This window comes from Salvelinus namaycush, unplaced genomic scaffold, assembly GCF_016432855.1.
Source record: "Salvelinus namaycush isolate Seneca unplaced genomic scaffold, SaNama_1.0 Scaffold1459, whole genome shotgun sequence".
NCBI classification, from domain to species: domain Eukaryota; kingdom Metazoa; phylum Chordata; class Actinopteri; order Salmoniformes; family Salmonidae; genus Salvelinus; species Salvelinus namaycush.
The window spans coordinates 1-17,118 of NW_024058185.1; the positions used below are offsets into that span (position 1 = coordinate 1).

General features: G+C 46.0%; 3 protein-coding genes across 5 annotated transcripts in view; 1 reads left to right on the plus strand and 2 right to left on the minus strand.

Annotated features, from left to right (window-relative positions):
• Nucleotides 1-1,450: 1,450 nt before the first annotated feature.
• LOC120036740 (dystrophin-like) lies at nt 1,451-10,008 on the plus strand. The gene is made up of 4 exons (XM_038983114.1): nt 1,451-1,522; nt 5,895-6,009; nt 6,228-6,317; nt 7,808-10,008. Exons 1-4 carry the CDS (start codon nt 1,451-1,453, stop codon nt 7,903-7,905), a joined length of 375 nt encoding a protein of 124 aa, XP_038839042.1. The 3' UTR covers nt 7,906-10,008.
• An 89-nt stretch (nt 10,009-10,097) lies between these two features.
• Nucleotides 10,098-17,118, minus strand: part of spag17 (sperm associated antigen 17) — a 44,324-nt gene continuing 37,303 nt past the window's right edge. The window contains exons 35-47 of the mRNA XM_038983112.1: nt 16,198-16,311; nt 15,391-15,439; nt 15,175-15,259; nt 14,152-14,199; nt 13,939-14,041; nt 13,533-13,686; nt 13,278-13,398; nt 12,918-12,990; nt 12,164-12,346; nt 11,293-11,471; nt 11,048-11,108; nt 10,813-10,960; nt 10,098-10,538 (exon numbers count right to left, since the gene is read on the minus strand). Coding sequence (XP_038839040.1) covers nt 10,387-10,538; nt 10,813-10,960; nt 11,048-11,108; nt 11,293-11,471; nt 12,164-12,346; nt 12,918-12,990; nt 13,278-13,398; nt 13,533-13,686; nt 13,939-14,041; nt 14,152-14,199; nt 15,175-15,259; nt 15,391-15,439; nt 16,198-16,311 — 1,470 coding nt within the window. The 3' untranslated portion in view covers nt 10,098-10,386. The remainder of the gene's footprint in view (nt 10,539-10,812; nt 10,961-11,047; nt 11,109-11,292; nt 11,472-12,163; nt 12,347-12,917; nt 12,991-13,277; nt 13,399-13,532; nt 13,687-13,938; nt 14,042-14,151; nt 14,200-15,174; nt 15,260-15,390; nt 15,440-16,197; nt 16,312-17,118) is intronic.
• On the minus strand, nt 12,935-15,744 carry LOC120036737 (sperm-associated antigen 17-like). Of its 3 annotated transcripts, XM_038983110.1 has the most exons (6): nt 15,391-15,744; nt 15,175-15,259; nt 14,152-14,199; nt 13,939-14,041; nt 13,533-13,626; nt 12,935-13,398 (listed from the first exon to the last, which is right to left on the minus strand). In XM_038983110.1, exons 3-6 carry the CDS (start codon nt 14,178-14,180, stop codon nt 13,262-13,264), a joined length of 363 nt encoding a protein of 120 aa, XP_038839038.1. In that variant the 5' UTR covers nt 14,181-14,199; nt 15,175-15,259; nt 15,391-15,744; the 3' UTR covers nt 12,935-13,261. The 3 variants fall into 3 exon arrangements, with proteins under 3 accessions (XP_038839038.1, XP_038839039.1, XP_038839037.1); XM_038983111.1 differs by having other exon boundaries at nt 12,935-13,395; nt 15,175-15,744; XM_038983109.1 differs by having other exon boundaries at nt 15,175-15,744.

The window sequence follows — 17,118 nt, forward strand, 5'->3', positions numbered from 1 at the left end:
CCCCCAAGCATCAGCCAGAATGATATCACAATCACAACGACAGTAACCCTACCCCCGCCATCAGCCAAATCAGCCAGCCAATGATATCACAATGTTAACCCTACCCCCAAGCCAACAGGTCTACATCTCAAAGGATAAGTATTTGTCAGAGTGGATAATTGAACATTGAATTGAATCAAATATAATTGAATACTGAACAACAATCTGTGGTAAATGTGTCAATTTATAGCTGGTTGTCTCCACTCTGTCTCTGTGGCTCTCTGTCTTTGTGGCACTGAAAAGGAATGTTGTTAGTTGACTGACTGGCCGTTGTGAGGCTGTTAGGTGTGACTGGCAGCTAATAGCAACCTCTCTGTGTGTATGTCCCCCCCTCTCCTTCTCCCTCCCTCCTTCTATCACTGTAGTGATGATGAACACCTGTTGATTCAGCACTACTGTCAGAGTCTGAACCAGGGCTCTCCCCTCAGCCAGCACGCAGCCCCGCCCAGATCCTCATCTCCATGGAGAGTGAGGAGAAGGGGGCTGGAGCGGGTGCTCAATGACCTGGAGTCAGACAACAGGTGAGGGGAAACAGTGTGACACATTCATACCAACTGATCCACAGACAACTGATATAGACAAGCTTCTCCATCGAACGTCCATGTTGGATCCAGACGATTCTACAGTTTCAGACAGTCGGTTTACGGTTGTCTTGTGGGATGATAGGTCGTCACTAGTAACCACAGCCACAAAGTCATAAACCCCACCTATTTTTTTTTTTTTATCTAATTTTAAACCTAACCCTAACCTTAACACACTGCTAACCTTATGCCTAACCTTAAATTAAAACCTAAAAGGAAATTTTTGTTATCATGAAATTTGACGATATTATAGCCAATTTTGACTTTGTGGCTGTGGTAACTAGTGGAAACTGAGTTGATAGTGAGGTTTTTGGATCTAGGCCAGGTTACTGTAAAGCACTTTGTGACTGATGTTGTTGTAAAACAGATACAAAATAATTTGATTGAGGGATTAATTGACTAGACTGAGCTGAGTTAGCCTGGGTACCAGTCTGTTTGAGGTAATATTCAACTCCTTGGTAAATCACGGAGTGGAATGTTAGAAAACAGATTCTGGATTTTAGGCTAGAGTCGAGTCCCGTTGTGTACATGTCAGTCAAGTGCCTTGCTCAAGGGCATATCAACAGATTTTTCACCTAGTCGGCTCGGGGATTCGAAGGGACCTGACCTTTCGGTTACTGGCCCAACGCTCTTAACCGCTGTCCGCTCCCCTCTCAGGAAGCTACAAGGCTGAGTATGACAAGTTGAAGAAGGCCCACGACCACAAGGGTCTGTCCCCGCTCCCCTCACCCCCGGAGATGCTGCCCGCTTCGCCCCAGAGCCCCCGGGACGCGAGCTGATCGCCGAGGCCAAACTGCTGAGGCAGCACAAAGGACGGCTGGAGGCTCGCAATGCAGATCCTGGAGGACCATAACAAACAACTGGAGTCACAGCTATACCGACTCAGACAGCTACTGGAACAGGTACTGAAACACACACTGTACACACACACACTATACACACAGTATACACACTGTACACACAGTATACACACACACACTATACACACAGTATACACACACTATACACACTGTATACACACACTATACACACAGTATACACACTGTATACACACTGTACACACAGTATACACACACACACTATACACACAGTATACACACACTATACACACTGTATACACACACTATACACACTGTATACACACAGTATACACACTGTACACACAGTATACACACTGTACACACAGTATACACACACACACACACTATACACACAGTATACACACAGTATACACACACTATACACACAGTATACACACACACACTATACACACACTATACACACAGTATACACACACACTATACACACAGTATACACACAGTATACACACACACACACACACAGTATACACACACACTATACACACAGTATACACGCAGTATACACACACACACAGTATACACAACACTATACACACAGTATACACGCAGTATACAGAAAGGACACACACATGCGAGCACACACACCAGATCACACCAGACACAGAGTCCAAAACCAGTTATAATGACTCTGTCTGTTTGTCTATCTATCCATCTATCCTACATGACCAAAAGACTGTGGACACCTGCTCGTTGAACATCTCATTCCAAAATCATAGACATTAATATGGAGTTGGTCCCCCCTCTGCTGCTATAACTGCCTCCACTCTTCTGGGAAGACTTTCCACTAGATGTTGGAACACTGCTGCAGGGACTTGCTTCCATTCAGACACAAGAGCATTACTGAGGTTGGACACTGGTGTTGGGTGATTAGGACTGGCTCGCAGTCGGCATTCCAATTCATCCCAAAGGTGTTCAATGGTGTTAAGGTCAGGTTCTCTGTGCAGGCCAGTCAAGTTCTTCCATACCGATCTCGAAAACCATTTCTGTATGGACCTTGCTTTGTGCATTGGGGCATTGTCATTCTGAAACAGGAAAGGGCCTTCTCCACAAAGTTGGAAGCACAGAATCGTCTATAATGTCATTGTATGCTGTTCCTTCACTGGAACTAAGGGGCGTAGCCCGAACCATGAAAAACAGTCCCAGACCATTATTCCTCCTCCACCAAACTTAACAGTTGGCACTATGCATTGGGGCAGGTAGCGTTCTCCTGGCAGCCACCACACCCAGATTTGTCCGTTGGAATGACAGATGGTGAAGCATGATTCATCACTCCAGAGAATGCGTTTCCACTGCTTCAGAGTCCAATGGCGGCGAGCTTTACACCACTCCAGCTGACTCTTGGCATTGCGCATGGTGATCTTAGGCTTGTGTGCTGCTGCTCAGCCATGAAAACCCATTTTATAAAGCTCTCGACAAACAGTTCTTGTGCTGGAACTTGGTAGTGAGTGTTGCAACCGAGGACAGATGATTTTTACACGCTAAGTGCTTCAGCACTCGGCGGTCCTGTTCTGTGAGCTTGTGTGGCCTACCACTTCGCGGCTGAGCCGTTGTTGCTCCTAGATGTTTCCACTTCACAATAACAACAACAGTTGACCGGGGCAGTTCTAGCAGGGCAGAAATGTTGCATGGTTGTGTGCTTGATTTTATACATGTCCACATACTGTTGTATATACACTGTGTCTGTCTCCAGACTGATGAGTGTGTGGGATAATGCCTGTGTCTGTCTCCAGACTGATGAGTGTGTGGGATAATGCCTGTGTCTGTCTCCAGACTGATGAGTGTGTGGGATAATGCCTGTCTCCAGACTGATGAGTGTGTGGGATAATGCCTGTGTCTGTCTCCAGACTGATGACTGTGTGGGATAATGCCTGTGTCTGTCTCCAGACTGATGAGTGTGTGGGATAATGCCTGTGTCTGTCTCCAGACTGATGAGTGTGTGGGATAATGCCTGTGTGTAACGTCCTGTCCAGAGTTCTTATGTGTTTTGCTTGTTTAGTGTTGGTCAGGACGTGAGCTGGGTGGGAATTCTATGTTGTGTGTCTAGTTAGTCTGTTTCTGTGTCCAGCCTAATATGGTTCTCAATCAGAGACAGCTGTCAATCGTTGTCCCTGATTGAGAATCATATATAGGTGGCTTGTTTTGTGTTGGGGATTGTGGGTGGTTGTTTCCTGTCTTTGTGTTTTTGTCTGCACCAGCTAGGACTGTGACGGTTAGTTTGTTTTGTCATTTTGTATAGTGTCTTGTTTTGTGTTAATTAAATAATGGAAAATTACCACGCTGCACATTGGTCCTCAGATCCTTCTCGCCTCTCCTCGTCTGAGGAGGAGGACGACTTAGACTGCCGTTACACTGTGTCTATCTCCAGACTGATGAGTGTGTGGGATAATGCCTGTGTCTATCTCCAGACTGATGAGTGTGTGGGATAATGCCTGTGTCTGTCTCCAGACTGATGAGTGTGTGGGATAATGCCTGTGTCTATCTCCAGACTGATGACTGTGTGGGATAATGCCTGTGTCTGTCTCCAGACTGATGAGTGTGTGGGATAATGGCTGTGTCTGTCTCCAGACTGATGAGTGTAGGATAATGCCTGTGTCTGTCTCCAGACTGATGAGTGTGTGGGATAATGCCTGTGTCTGTCTCCAGACTGATGAGTGTGTGGGATAATGCCTGTGTCTATCTCCAGACGGATGAGTGTGTGGGATAATGCCTGTGTCTATCTCCAGACTGATGACTGTGTGGGATAATGCCTGTGTCTGTCTCCAGACTGATGACTGTGTGGGATAATGCCTGTGTCTGTCTCCAGACTGATGAGTGTGTGGGATAATGCCTGTGTCTATCTCCAGACTGATGAGTGTGTGGGATAATGCCTGTGTCTGTCTCCAGACTGATGAGTGTGTGGGATAATGCCTGTGTCTATCTCCAGACTGATGAGTGTGTGGGATAATGCCTGTGTCTATCTCCAGACTGATGAGTGTGTGGGATAATGCCTGTGTCTGTCTCCAGACTGATGAGTGTGTGGGATAATGCCTGTGTCTGTCTCCAGACGGATGAGTGTGTGGGATAATGCCTGTGTATCTCCAGACTGATGAGTGTGTGGGATAATGCCTGTGTCTATCTCCAGACTGATGAGTGTGTGGGATAATGCCTGTGTCTGTCTCCAGACTGATGAGTGTGTGGGATAATGCCTGTGTCTATCTCCAGACTGATGAGTGTGTGGGATAATGCCTGTGTCTATCTCCAAACTGATGAGTGTGTGGGATAATGCCTGTGTCTGTCTCCAGACTGATGAGTGTGTGGGATAATGCCTGTGTCTGTCTCCAGACTGATGAGTGTGTGGGATAATGCCTGTGTCTGTCTCCAGACTGATGAGTGTGTGGGATAATGCCTGTGTCTGTCTCCAGATGGATGAGTGTGTGGGATAATGTCTGTCTCCAGACTGATGAGTGTGTGGGATAATGCATGTGTCTGTCTCCAGACTGATGAGTGTGTGGGATAATGTCTGTCTCCAGACTGATGAGTGTGTGGGATAATGCCTGTGTCTGTCTCCAGACGGATGAGTGTGTGGGATAATGCCTGTGTATCTCCAGACTGATGAGTGTGTGGGATAATGCCTGTGTCTGTCTCCAGATGGATGAGTGTGTGGGATAATGTCTGTCTCCAGACTGATGAGTGTGTGGGATAATGCATGTGTCTGTCTCCAGACTGATGAGTATGTGGGATAATGTCTGTCTCCAGACTGATGAGTGTGTGGGATAATGCCTGTGTCTGTCTCCAGACTGATGAGTGTGTGGGATAATGCCTGTGTCTGTCTCCAGACGGATGAGTGTGTGGGATAATGCCTGTGTATCTCCAGACTGATGAGTGTGTGGGATAATGCCTGTGTCTATCTCCAGACTGATGAGTGTGTGGGATAATGCCTGTGTCTGTCTCCAGACTGATGAGTGTGTGGGATAATGCCTGTGTCTGTCTCCAGACTGATGAGTGTGTGGGATCATGTCTGTCTCCAGACTGATGAGCGTGTGGGATAATGCCTGTGTCTGTCTCCAGACTGATGAGTGTGTGGGATAATGCCTGTGTCTGTCTCCAGACTGATGAGTGTGTGGGATAATGCCTGTGTCTGTCTCCAGACTGATGAGTGTGTGGGATAATGCCTGTGTCTGTCTCCAGACGGATGAGTGTGTGGGATAATGTCTGTCTCCAGACTGATGAGTGTGTGGGATAATGCCTGTGTCTGTCTCCAGACTGATGAGTGTGTGGGATAATGCCTGTGTCTGTCTCCAGACTGATGAGTGTGTGGGATAATGTCTGTCTCCAGACTGATGAGTGTGTGGGATAATGCCTTTGTCTGTCTCCAGACTGATGAGTGTGTGGGATAATTCCTGTGTGTCTCCAGACTGACTCCAAGGTGAACGGTACAGCCCTGTCCTCTCCCTCCACCTCGTCCCAGCGCTCTGACACCAGTCTGCCTCTGATGCGTGTAGCAGGCAGCCAGACTACAGAGACTATGGGTGAGACTGGAACTCCACTCAGCACAATATCACCAGCTATGAGCCCACTGGACCAGACTGGTTGCTACAGTGTTATGTCATCTGTTGGGACGCTCTGGTCAGGTTGATGCTGTACTGGTTTTAAAAATACGTTTCCCTATGAAGTCATTGTACTGGTTTTAAAAATAAGTTTCCCTATGAAGTCTTTGTACTGGTTGTAATCATTTTCTTTGCTGTAGGTGACGATGAGCTGTCGAGTCCGTCCCAAGATGCATTGGGGCTAGAGGAGGTGATGGAGCAGCTAAACAACTCCTTCCCACACAGCCAAGGTAGGACACACACACACAGCCAAGGTAGGACGCACACACACACACACACACACACACACACACACACACACACACACACACACACACACACACACACACACACACACACACACACACACACACACACACACACAGCCAAGGTAGGACGCGCACACACACACACAGCCAAGGTAGGCCGCGCACACACACACACACACACACGCACACACACACAGCCAAGGTAGGACGCGCACACACACACACGCACACACACAGCCAAGGTAGGACGCGCACACACACACATAGCCAAGGTAGGACACACACACACACAGCCAAGGTAGGACACACATACAGCCGAGGTAGGACGCACACACACACACACACGCACACAAACACGCTCACACACGGACATCCTACTCACTCAATCAATTTCCATAGATGCACCCATCACCTCATATTAGAACTCCAGTCCAGCTGGTTCATTCTCCTAATGATCTAAACAGTAGGATCAGCCTCAGTGGCATCTTGAGTACTGTTATTCATTCTACACTTTGACCTCTTGAAGTACATGGACCCTTTTCCTCTCAGTCCTCTGATTGTTCCCTCCTTTCTCTTTGTTTCCTTCTTCCCTGTTCTGTTTCTGTGACCCAGGAGGTCGAAGGGGAAACCAATGAGAGGTCAGTGGGGTCATCAGCCCCGTCTACTGTACCCTCCTCTCCTGGCCAGTTCTCCCTCCTCTTCTCTCCTCTCTCTATTTCATCCCTCTCTATTCCTCTCTATTCCTCCCTATTCCTCTCTATTCCTCCCTATTCCTCTCTATTCTTCCCTATTCCTCTCTATTCCTCTCTATTCCTCCTATTCCTCTCTATTCCTCCCTATTCCTCTCTATTCTTCCCTATTCCTCTCTATTCTTCCCTATTCATCTCTATTCTTCCCTATTCCTCTCTTCCCTATTCCTCTCTTCCCTATTCCTCTCTATTCCTCTCTATTCCTCCTATTCCTCTCTATTCCTCCCTATCCCTCTCTATTCCTCCCTATTCTTCCCTATTCCTCTCTATTCTTCCCTATTCCTCTCTATTCCTCTCTATTCTTCCCTATTCCTCTCTATTCCTCCTATTCCTCTCTATTCCTCCCTATTCCTCTCTATTCCTCCCTATTCCTCTCTATTCTTCCCTATTCCTCTCTATTCTTCCCTATTCCTCTCTATTCCTCTCTATTCCTCTCTATTCCTCACTATTCCTCTCTATTCTTCCCTATTCCTCTCTATTCTTCCCTATTCCTCTCTATTCTTCCCTATTCCTCTCTTCCCTATTCCTCTCTATTCCTCTCTATTCTTCCCTATCTCTCATATTTCTTGGTGCATTTAGTGTTTGTTCGAGGGGGAGGGGTTGTTTACTTTAGTATTTTAAGAAATGCATTCAATAGTGTTTAATATTTGGGTGAGAGTGTCTGTCTGTCTGTCAGTCTGTCTGTTAGTCTGTCTGACGGTCCCTTCTGTCCCTCCTCTCCAGGACTGAGTGTAGGCAGTCTGTTCCACATGGCAGATGACCTGGGTCGAGCCATGGAGTCATTGGTCAACGTGATGACGGACGAACAGAACGGCGAGTAGCGGCAGACGAGGGCCCGCCCCTTACCCACTCCCCAACCAACCCCCCCCCCCCCCCCCCCCCCCCCGCCGCATGCTTTTCTAGTCAAAACAACTGGATTGGACACGTTTACAAAGAGAAAAATACATATATTTTTGTGAAGGATCAGCATTACAAAACTTGTAGATTTCAGTAGTTTCTTAAACGTATTGAAAATGGTTTTATTAACAAAAGGCAGGTTTTTAAACTTCTATGCAATTGTATAAAAAAAAATAAGAGAAAGAAAAAGTATGTGTAAATCTTGTGAACGTATTTCCATGTCTTTGTATGGAGCGCATTTCACAACATTTGTATCAAAAAGAAAGATTGTAAACATAAGGGTGCTTTATATTACAAAACTATGTTTATTATAACAACAAAACATGATATACTGTAAAGGCAATGCAGTCGTCCTGTACCCTTTCAGCGTAGAGAGACTGACTGTGTGTATGTATGCACGTTTGTGTGTGTCTTGGTACGCAAGGATGTGTGTGTGTGTGTGTGACGTGTGTGAAGGTAATCTATTTTCCACATTGCATTATAGCTTTTGCTTTGGGCTGATGCACCTCTTGTTGTTTATCAAACCATCCATCCATCCATAGGTCATAGGTCATCTTTTTCTTTAGTAGTGTCTGTTTGATGATCATAATATGATTCTATGCCCTTTGCCTGCATTCACCGCAGCTCTGGTCCACTCCTATGTGTTGAATCTACCATGAGGACCCATAGAGCACATACTGAAAGGGCCAATCTGGGACATTAACAGCCGTTATTGTTGTTTTTAAAATTAAGGATTGGGCCTTTAACACTGACAGAAAGAAAGTAATAGTGCTGTTTTAATAGCTATTCATAGTGCTTTTGTAGGATTATGGAATTTAATTTAATACCATTTAAAATAGAGCTACGTTACAGTGTGACATTCAGCTGTTTGTAATCCTGAGATGATTTTATTGATTTGAAATCTATTTGATTTGATCTGAGTTCTCTCCTAGTGTGATTGGGAGTGTTTTAAGATACAAGTGTATGATTCTAGAACGCCCGGTAATGCAAGCTCTACCTCGTTTTAATTGGTCAAAACCCAACTTTCACATTCTTTTTCATTCTGATCCGTCCCCTATTTCCCTTCCTAGGAAGGTGCAGAAAATATTCTACTGTAGCTGGATGCCATCTTAAAGAATCCATCCATGTTTTGAAATGGAGGAGTGACTCCCTCCAGATACGTACACTGTAGTGTCCTCAGCGTAGCTGGATGCCATCTTAAAGAACCCATCCATGTTTTGAAATGGAATGACTCCCTCCAGATACGTACACTGTAGTGTCCTCAGCGTAGCTGGATGCCATCTTAAAGAACCCATCCATGTTTTGAAATGGAATGACTCCCTCCAGATACGTACACTGTAGTGTCCTCAGCGTAGCTGGATGCCATCTTAAAGAAACCATCCATGTTTTGAAATGGAGGAGTGACTCCCTCCAGATACGTACACTGTAGTGTCCTCAGCGTAGCTGGATGCCATCTTAAAGAAACCATCCATGTTTTGAAATGGAATGACTCCCTCCAATCTGAATGTGTTCAGATACAGACACTGTACTGTCCTCAGCGGTTCATTAAGACATAGAAATGAAATGTCAGACATGTTAAGGAAACTGGACCAGGGTGCACTACTGTTATTCATCCTGGACAGACTAGAGTTGATCTTCTGTGTGATAATGCATTTGTTTTGTTTCATTTGTGTGTTCCTTTATGGAATTGCATGCTGTGGGGCGTCAGTGTGTGTGAGATCACAGTTGATTAAATATTCCCATGCTTATTTAAAATCCAACCAATTGAAGGTATTCTTCATGATTATATTATAGTTTCATGACAACACCTTTGTATTTGTTTTTGCACCATGGTATAGCAGCATGATCAAAGATAATGATTCATTAATCCAATACACTGCGTTATTCATTTCTAACCCTGGAGTTGTATTATCCATCTTTTTCAATAACTCATTTGTTTCACAACATATCAAATTCCACCAAATATATGCCTTACTACTGTATTATAAAATGCTTTACTGTGTCTATCAATAAAGCGGTGATGTTGACTTGAGCTCCTCCTTGTCTTTCTCTAAAGCCATTTCACACACACACCACCTCACTCACAGGACAAACACGGAATGTGTTATATCACGGTTCTTTATTGCTAAGATTCATTGTATTCTATTCAACAGCCATCGAACAACGGCAGTATGTGACTAAAACACCAAAGCACGATGAAAGTAGTTTTATATAAGTTGTCTCAATCCGTCTGATTGAATTTCACCTGGAAGTGGAAGGAAAAGATCACGTTTCAGTGGGGAGTGAATGTTTGTAAAACCCTTAACAGCCCTTAGCATGACTTCCTGTTCTTATACCATGGCATTGTTGAATACTGGTTTCTGATTGGCTTGAAGGGCATTCTAGAGAGTGATTAGTTCCAGTGTTCAGATGGTGGAAAGAAGAGGTCTGCGAGGGAGGACCACTCCACGTCTGACTGAGGGGGTGGAGGAGATGAGGCGGACCTTGGATACCCCTGTCTGGAGCCCGTTGGTATGATCCTTGGTCCTGGTGTCATACAGACGCTCGGGGAGGATGGGTGAGACCACTTGTTAAGGAGGGGACAACAGAGACTGAGAGAAACTGCTTTCACTGAGAGAAACTTTGACCTTTGCCATTAACTCTAAAAACCAATCATGTCCTCACTTTAGCTATTCTATAACCATAACCATTACACTACTAGTTGTAGATCTCTCACTGCACAATGAAAACATCACTGAGGCTACCAACTCTATAGGAAATATTGATAACCCTAGGAAGTTATCCGTAGGGGACTAAATAAAATGGGACTAGAAGCCATTTGAGAAGGATATTAGCTAAGACAGGCAGGTAGAAGATCTCAGTCTCAGTCTTGATGTGGATGTGGTGGGAGATGTAGACCTCTCCCTCTGCAGACTCCTCCAGACCTATAGTCATGGCACACAGCTCCACCTGAAGCTCAGTCTTCATCCCAGCAGCCACCTGCAACAAAGGTCAGGGGTCAATTTAGTCATATCAGGAAGTGAATAGCTGACTACGGTAACTATCACTCTGCTCAGTAGAACTCACAGGTCCAGGGGTGTAGATGACTCTGATTCCAGTACCAGGGGACGGCTGTTTCACACTGAACCTAAAGTACCACAACACAGAACAGTCGCTGAACTTACCAGAACATAGACGGAGAAGAACACACCCTGACAACCAAGACCTTGAACCTTGTCATTTTCACTGCACCACCATCTTGGACAGACATGTCCACAAACAGCCACACTAGTTGTTCATGGATCTATTTCTATCTATGTGTCTGGTCTGACCTGCAGGTGTGGAAGCCCACGTTCTTCATGAGCACGGGGACGCTGTAGGTGCAGCCCTCCTTTAGGGCCCCAAACTGGACCTCTGCTGGGAGGAGCTCAAACCCCCGTGGGACGAGCTGCCCCCCCGTCACAGACGCAGTCTTCACCTTCCTCCTCACCGGCTCCTCTACACACAGGAACTGAGAGCCAGACTCGTGTTAGGTCCCCATGGTAATGCCTAGGCTCTAGCTCAGTAAGCTATGACTTATTGAACTGGCAGGACAGATACATTAGTGTTAACCGACCAGAAGACTTGTGTTAGCTCCCTGGGCTACAGCCTAGGCTTTAGCTCAGCAGGATAACACCGTCTTGTGGCGTCTAGAAGACGTCTTGTGGCATCTAAATCCATATCGCGAAAGATCCACGTTATAGCAGCACTAAAATGTGAAAGGTCATTTCTGACTGATCCGACATATGCAGTGTTTCCCGTGAAAGCAGTCTCCGTGAACACTGCCCTTTAAATTTCAATGGCGCTAGAGCTCAGATCTTCCATGATACAGATTATATCTAAGGCCCCAGTCACCCACTTCCCATATGTCCCCCAGCCCACTCCCATCAATTCACAACATTCACACCTACAGTCACACACTTCCCATATGTCCCCCAGCCCACTCCCATCAATTCACAACATTCACACCTACAGTCACACACTTCCCATATGTCCCCCAGCCCACACTCCCATCAATTCACAACATTCACACCTACAGTCACAAACATTTCCTCAATCGACATATGCACCTCTCACTGGGTGGGTGAGGAACACTAGTGTGTGCACCCGTGTGCGTGTGCGTGTGCGTGCGTGCGTGTGCGTGTGTGTGCGCGTGTGTATTACCTGGTGGTTGGGCACGCTGAAGGGTTTGGAGCTGAGGATGGAGGCTGGCAGCTTGACTCTGTGTCTGCGTGGGTTCCCTGCCACGTCCACCTGGGTACTGCCAGGCTCAATACCACCGCCATGCTGCTGCTTCCCTGTAGAAACACCATGAGAGCCGTCCCCTACAGGAGAACACACACAGATCTACATATCAGTAACAGAGTAACAGATACAAGACCGTGATGAGGTGACTGATTTATATACAGTAGGAGTCTGCAAACTGTTGGGAAAATGGTGTTTGACCAAATAGAATGCTATTTGGCATGTTAGTCATTCAGCAGACACTCTTATCCAGAGCCACTTACAATTAGTGCATTCATCTTTAAAAGGCAAGGTGGGACAACTTTTAACTACCAACTTGAGTAAATGTCTGATTTTCAAGATATTCCAGTGCGAACCCTGCCTACCAGACATGCCACCAGGGGTCTTTTCAAAGTCCCCAGGTCCAGGACAAATTCAAGCACCTTGTGCGAACCCTGCCTACCAGACATGCCACCAGGGGTCTTTTCAAAGTCCCCAGGTCCAGGACAAATTCAAGCCCCTTGTGCGAACCCTGCCTACCAGACATGCCACCAGGGGTCTTTTCAAAGTCCCCAGGTCCAGGACAAATTCAAGCACCTTGTGCGAACCCTGCCTACCAGACATGCCACCAGGGGTCTTTTCAAAGTCCCCAGGTCCAGGACAATTTCAAGCACCTTGTGCGAACCCTGCCTACCAGACATGCCACCAGGGGTCTTTTCAAAGTCCCCAGGTCCAGGACAAATTCAAGCACCTTGTGCGAACCCTGCCTACCAGACATGCCACCAGGTATCCAGAAACACGAACGTCCACAGATCCAGAAAAACGAATAAAGCAATACCTCACGGCACAACGCCACAGTACATACATACTTGTTGTGTGTATGTACTGACATGTATGTGTAACTGATAGATGCACACACACACGCACACACACACACACACATTAAGGTTTTTAAATTTATGCAAATTGTAAAGTCATTTGTCTGTAATGTCTTTTTCGTTATGACTCGAACCCCAGTAAGACTAGCTGTTGCCACTCTTACCCTAACACTAACCTAAGTCTAAGTCGTGTACTGAGCAGACCTGCAGTTTGAGGGGTGGGGTTGGTGGGTCTCCTAGGCAGCGCATCACTTCCTGCTGCGTGAGAGGGCGTGGGGTTCAAAGGTCGTTGGGCTGCTTCAAGAACACACACAAAAACAAATAACATGCAAAACAGGGTCACTTTCTTAATGAAGGATACAATGACACAATGCTTCAATACTGTATAATCAATATCATTAGTATTGTTATAAATGTCGCCTAGCTTTAACCTGTCTCTCGAGGGGCATCCTTGAGGTAGTTCTGGGAGTTGGGAGTCTTGGGGAATGGAGGAAGGTCCTGAGACAGAGATCTCATATCAGGGACCTGACGGGAAAACCCAGAGAGTTTGTTTGATATACGTACAGTAGCTGAGCTGAATACAATCTGCAACAGAGAGACAACAGAGAGAGAGGCACACAGTGCAGCTTATATTAACCTCCTCTGTACCAAACCAGATGCTAGGCTAGTAGCATTGGGAAATATTGTCTAGACGCTTTTTTCCAGTTGAGATTAAGTTTATAAATTGACTGGCTGGGCTGTGCGACAATGGATGCGTATTAATGAATCTAATGGAACTGTTAACAGGCATTACGTAGCTGTGCTGAATACAATCCATTGATGAGAAAGCTGTGTCACCTCCGAGTACTCAAAAGCTGCTTCTTTCTCTGAGTGGAAATAAGGAGGAATGATTCTGTTCCTTAGAGCCTCTCTGTAAACCTTCTCCTCGTCCAGCTCCTGTCTGAACAGTACAGCAACATTAAAACATTCATTAATAACATAAATATTCCTGGGAAAAGATGTGAATGTCCACTATGTCAGCTCTATAACACAGAGCAGTTAGTTAGTTACCTGTGTTGCTCTATCCTGCTCTTCCACATCGGTTCCTCTTCACTGAAGCTGTAAAACAGGAGATTGTATTATGATGAGGAGATAATGGAAAAGGTTCAAAGCTGGAGATATTTATGTTCATAGCTTAACTGAACCCATTAGTACAGGGGAAAATAAGACACCTACTAATAAGAGACTCATGAGAAAGATGACCTACAGATCAGGTTAGTTATGATACAGATCTAGTTATGATACAGATCTAGGATCAGGTTAGTTATGATACAGATCTAGTTATGATACAGATCTAGTTATGATACAGATCTAGTTATGATACAGATCTAGGATCAGGCTAGTTACGATACAGATCTAGTTATGATACAGATCTAGTTATGATACAGATCTAGTTATGATACAGATCTAGGATCAGGCTAGTTACGATACAGATCTAGGACCAGGTTAGTTATGATACAGATCTAGTTATGATACAGATCTAGGATCAGGCTAGTTACGATACAGATCTAGGATCAGGTTAGTTATGATACTGATCTAGTTATGATACAGATCTAGGATCAGGCTAGTTACGATACAGATCTAGTTATGATACAGATCTAGTTATGAAACAGATCTAGGATCAGGCTAGTTACGATACAGATCTAGTTATGATACAGATCTAGTTATGATACAGATCTAGGATCAGGCTAGTTAAGATACAGATCTAGTTATGATACAGATCTAGTTATTATACAGATCTAGTTATGATACTGATCTAGGACCAGGCTAGTTCTGATACTGATCTAGGACCAGGCTAGTTCTGATACTGATATAGGACCAGGCTAGTTCTGATACTGATCTAGGACCAGGCTAGTTATGATACTGATCTAGGACCAGGCTAGTTCTGATACTGATCTAGGACCAGGCTAGTTATGATACTGATCTAGGACCAGGCTAGTTCTGATACTGATCTAGGACCAGGCTAGTTATGATACTGATCTAGGACCAGGCTAGTTATGATACTGATCTAGGACCAGGCTAGTTCTGACCCACCTGTCTGTGTGTTTCTCTGAGAGCGAGGCCTCTGTCTGCAGGGCTGGAGTCTTCACTGCCTGGATGTACAGGGTGGCTGCATCCACTGAGGTGGAACGAACACAAACACACTCCCTATTCAACTCACCATTCCTTTTCCCTTATCCAATTCATTGCTACAGCTAGGAAATCATCGCCAAGCCCCATAAAAGTGCCAAGCCAAAATGAAGGACTCACCGGGGCAGATTCTGTTCTCTATAGTGGGGTGCTCTGACTCTGGAAGTGACTGAGGAGGAAAAAATGGACATGATGTCACAGAATACTACAGCACCTGAGTAATTCGGCCAAATTTGAGCAGGTCAGCAGCATGGACCTTCTCCTCCTCAGTACGTGTGTGTGTGTGAGTGTTTGTATGTGTATGTGTTTGTGTGTGTGTGTGTGTGTGTGTGTGTGTGTGTGTGTACTGACTGACCAGAACCAGTTTGAGCAGGTCAGCAGCGTGGACCTTCTCCTCCTCAGTACGTGTGTGTGTGTTTGTATGTGTGTGTGTGTGTGTGTGTGTGTGTGTGTGTGTGTGTACTGACTGACCAGAACCAGTTTGAGCAGGTCAGCAGCGTGGATCTTCTCCTCCTCAGTACGTGTGTGTGTGTGTGTTTGTATGTGTGTGTGTGTGTGTGTGTGTGTGTGTGTGTGTGTGTGTGTGTGTGTGTGTGTGTGTGTGTGTGTGTGTGTGTGTGTGTGTGTGTGTGTGTGTGTACTGACTGACCAGAACCAGTTTGAGCAGGTCAGCAGCGTGGATCTTCTCCTCCTCAGTACGTGTGTGTGTGTTTGTATGTGTATGTGTGTGTGTGTGTGTGTGTGTGTGTGTGTGTGTGTGTGTGTTTGTATGTGTGTGTGTGTACTGACTGACCAGAACCAGTTTGAGCAGGTCAGCAGCGTGGACCTTCTCCTCCTCAGTACGTGTGTGTGTGTTTGTATGTGTATGTGTGTGTGTGTGTGTGTGTTTGTATGTGTGTGTGTGTGTGTGTGTGTGTACTGACTGACCAGGACCAGTTTGAGCAGGTCAGCAGCGTGGACCTTCTCCTCCTCAGTACGAGGGTCATTCAGCTGCATCTTCTCTGTCAGGTTCTCTCTCTGGACAACCTGCTCCATGTACTCCTACAATACCAGTAACAGGAGGAGGAGGACCACATGTTGAGACAGGACCAGGTACAGGAGGAGGTACAGGAGGAGGACCAGGTACAGGAGGAGGACAACATGTTGAGACAGGACCAGGTACAGGAGGAGGACAACATGTTGAGACAGGACCAGGTACAGTAGGAGGACAACATGTTGAGACAGGACCAGGTACAGGAGGAGGACAACATGTTGAGACATGACCAGGTACAGGAGGACGAGGACAACATGTTGAGACATGACCAGGTACAGGAGGAGGACAACATGTTGAGACAGGACCAGGTACAGGAGGACGAGGACAACATGTTGAGACATGACCAGGTACAGGAGGAGGACAACATGTTGAGACATGACCAGGTACAGGAGGACCAGGTACAGGAAGAGGACAACATGTTGAGACAGGACCAGGTACAGGAGAGGACCAGGTACAGGAAGAGGACAACATGTTGAGACATGACCAGGTACAGGAGGAGGACAACATGTTGAGACAGGACCAGGTACAGGAGGACGAGGACAACATGTTGAGACAGGACCAGGTACAGGAGGAGGAGGACATGTTGAGACAGGAACAGGTACAGGAGGACCAGGTACTGGAGGAGGACCACATGTTGAGACGGGACCAGGTACAGGAGGAGGAACACATGTTGAGACATGACCAGGTACAGGAGGAGGACCACATGTTGAGACATGACCAGGTACAGGAGGACAAGGTACAGGAGGAGGACAACATGTTGAGACAGGACCAGGTACAGGACGAGGACAACATGTTGAGACAGGACCAGGTACAGG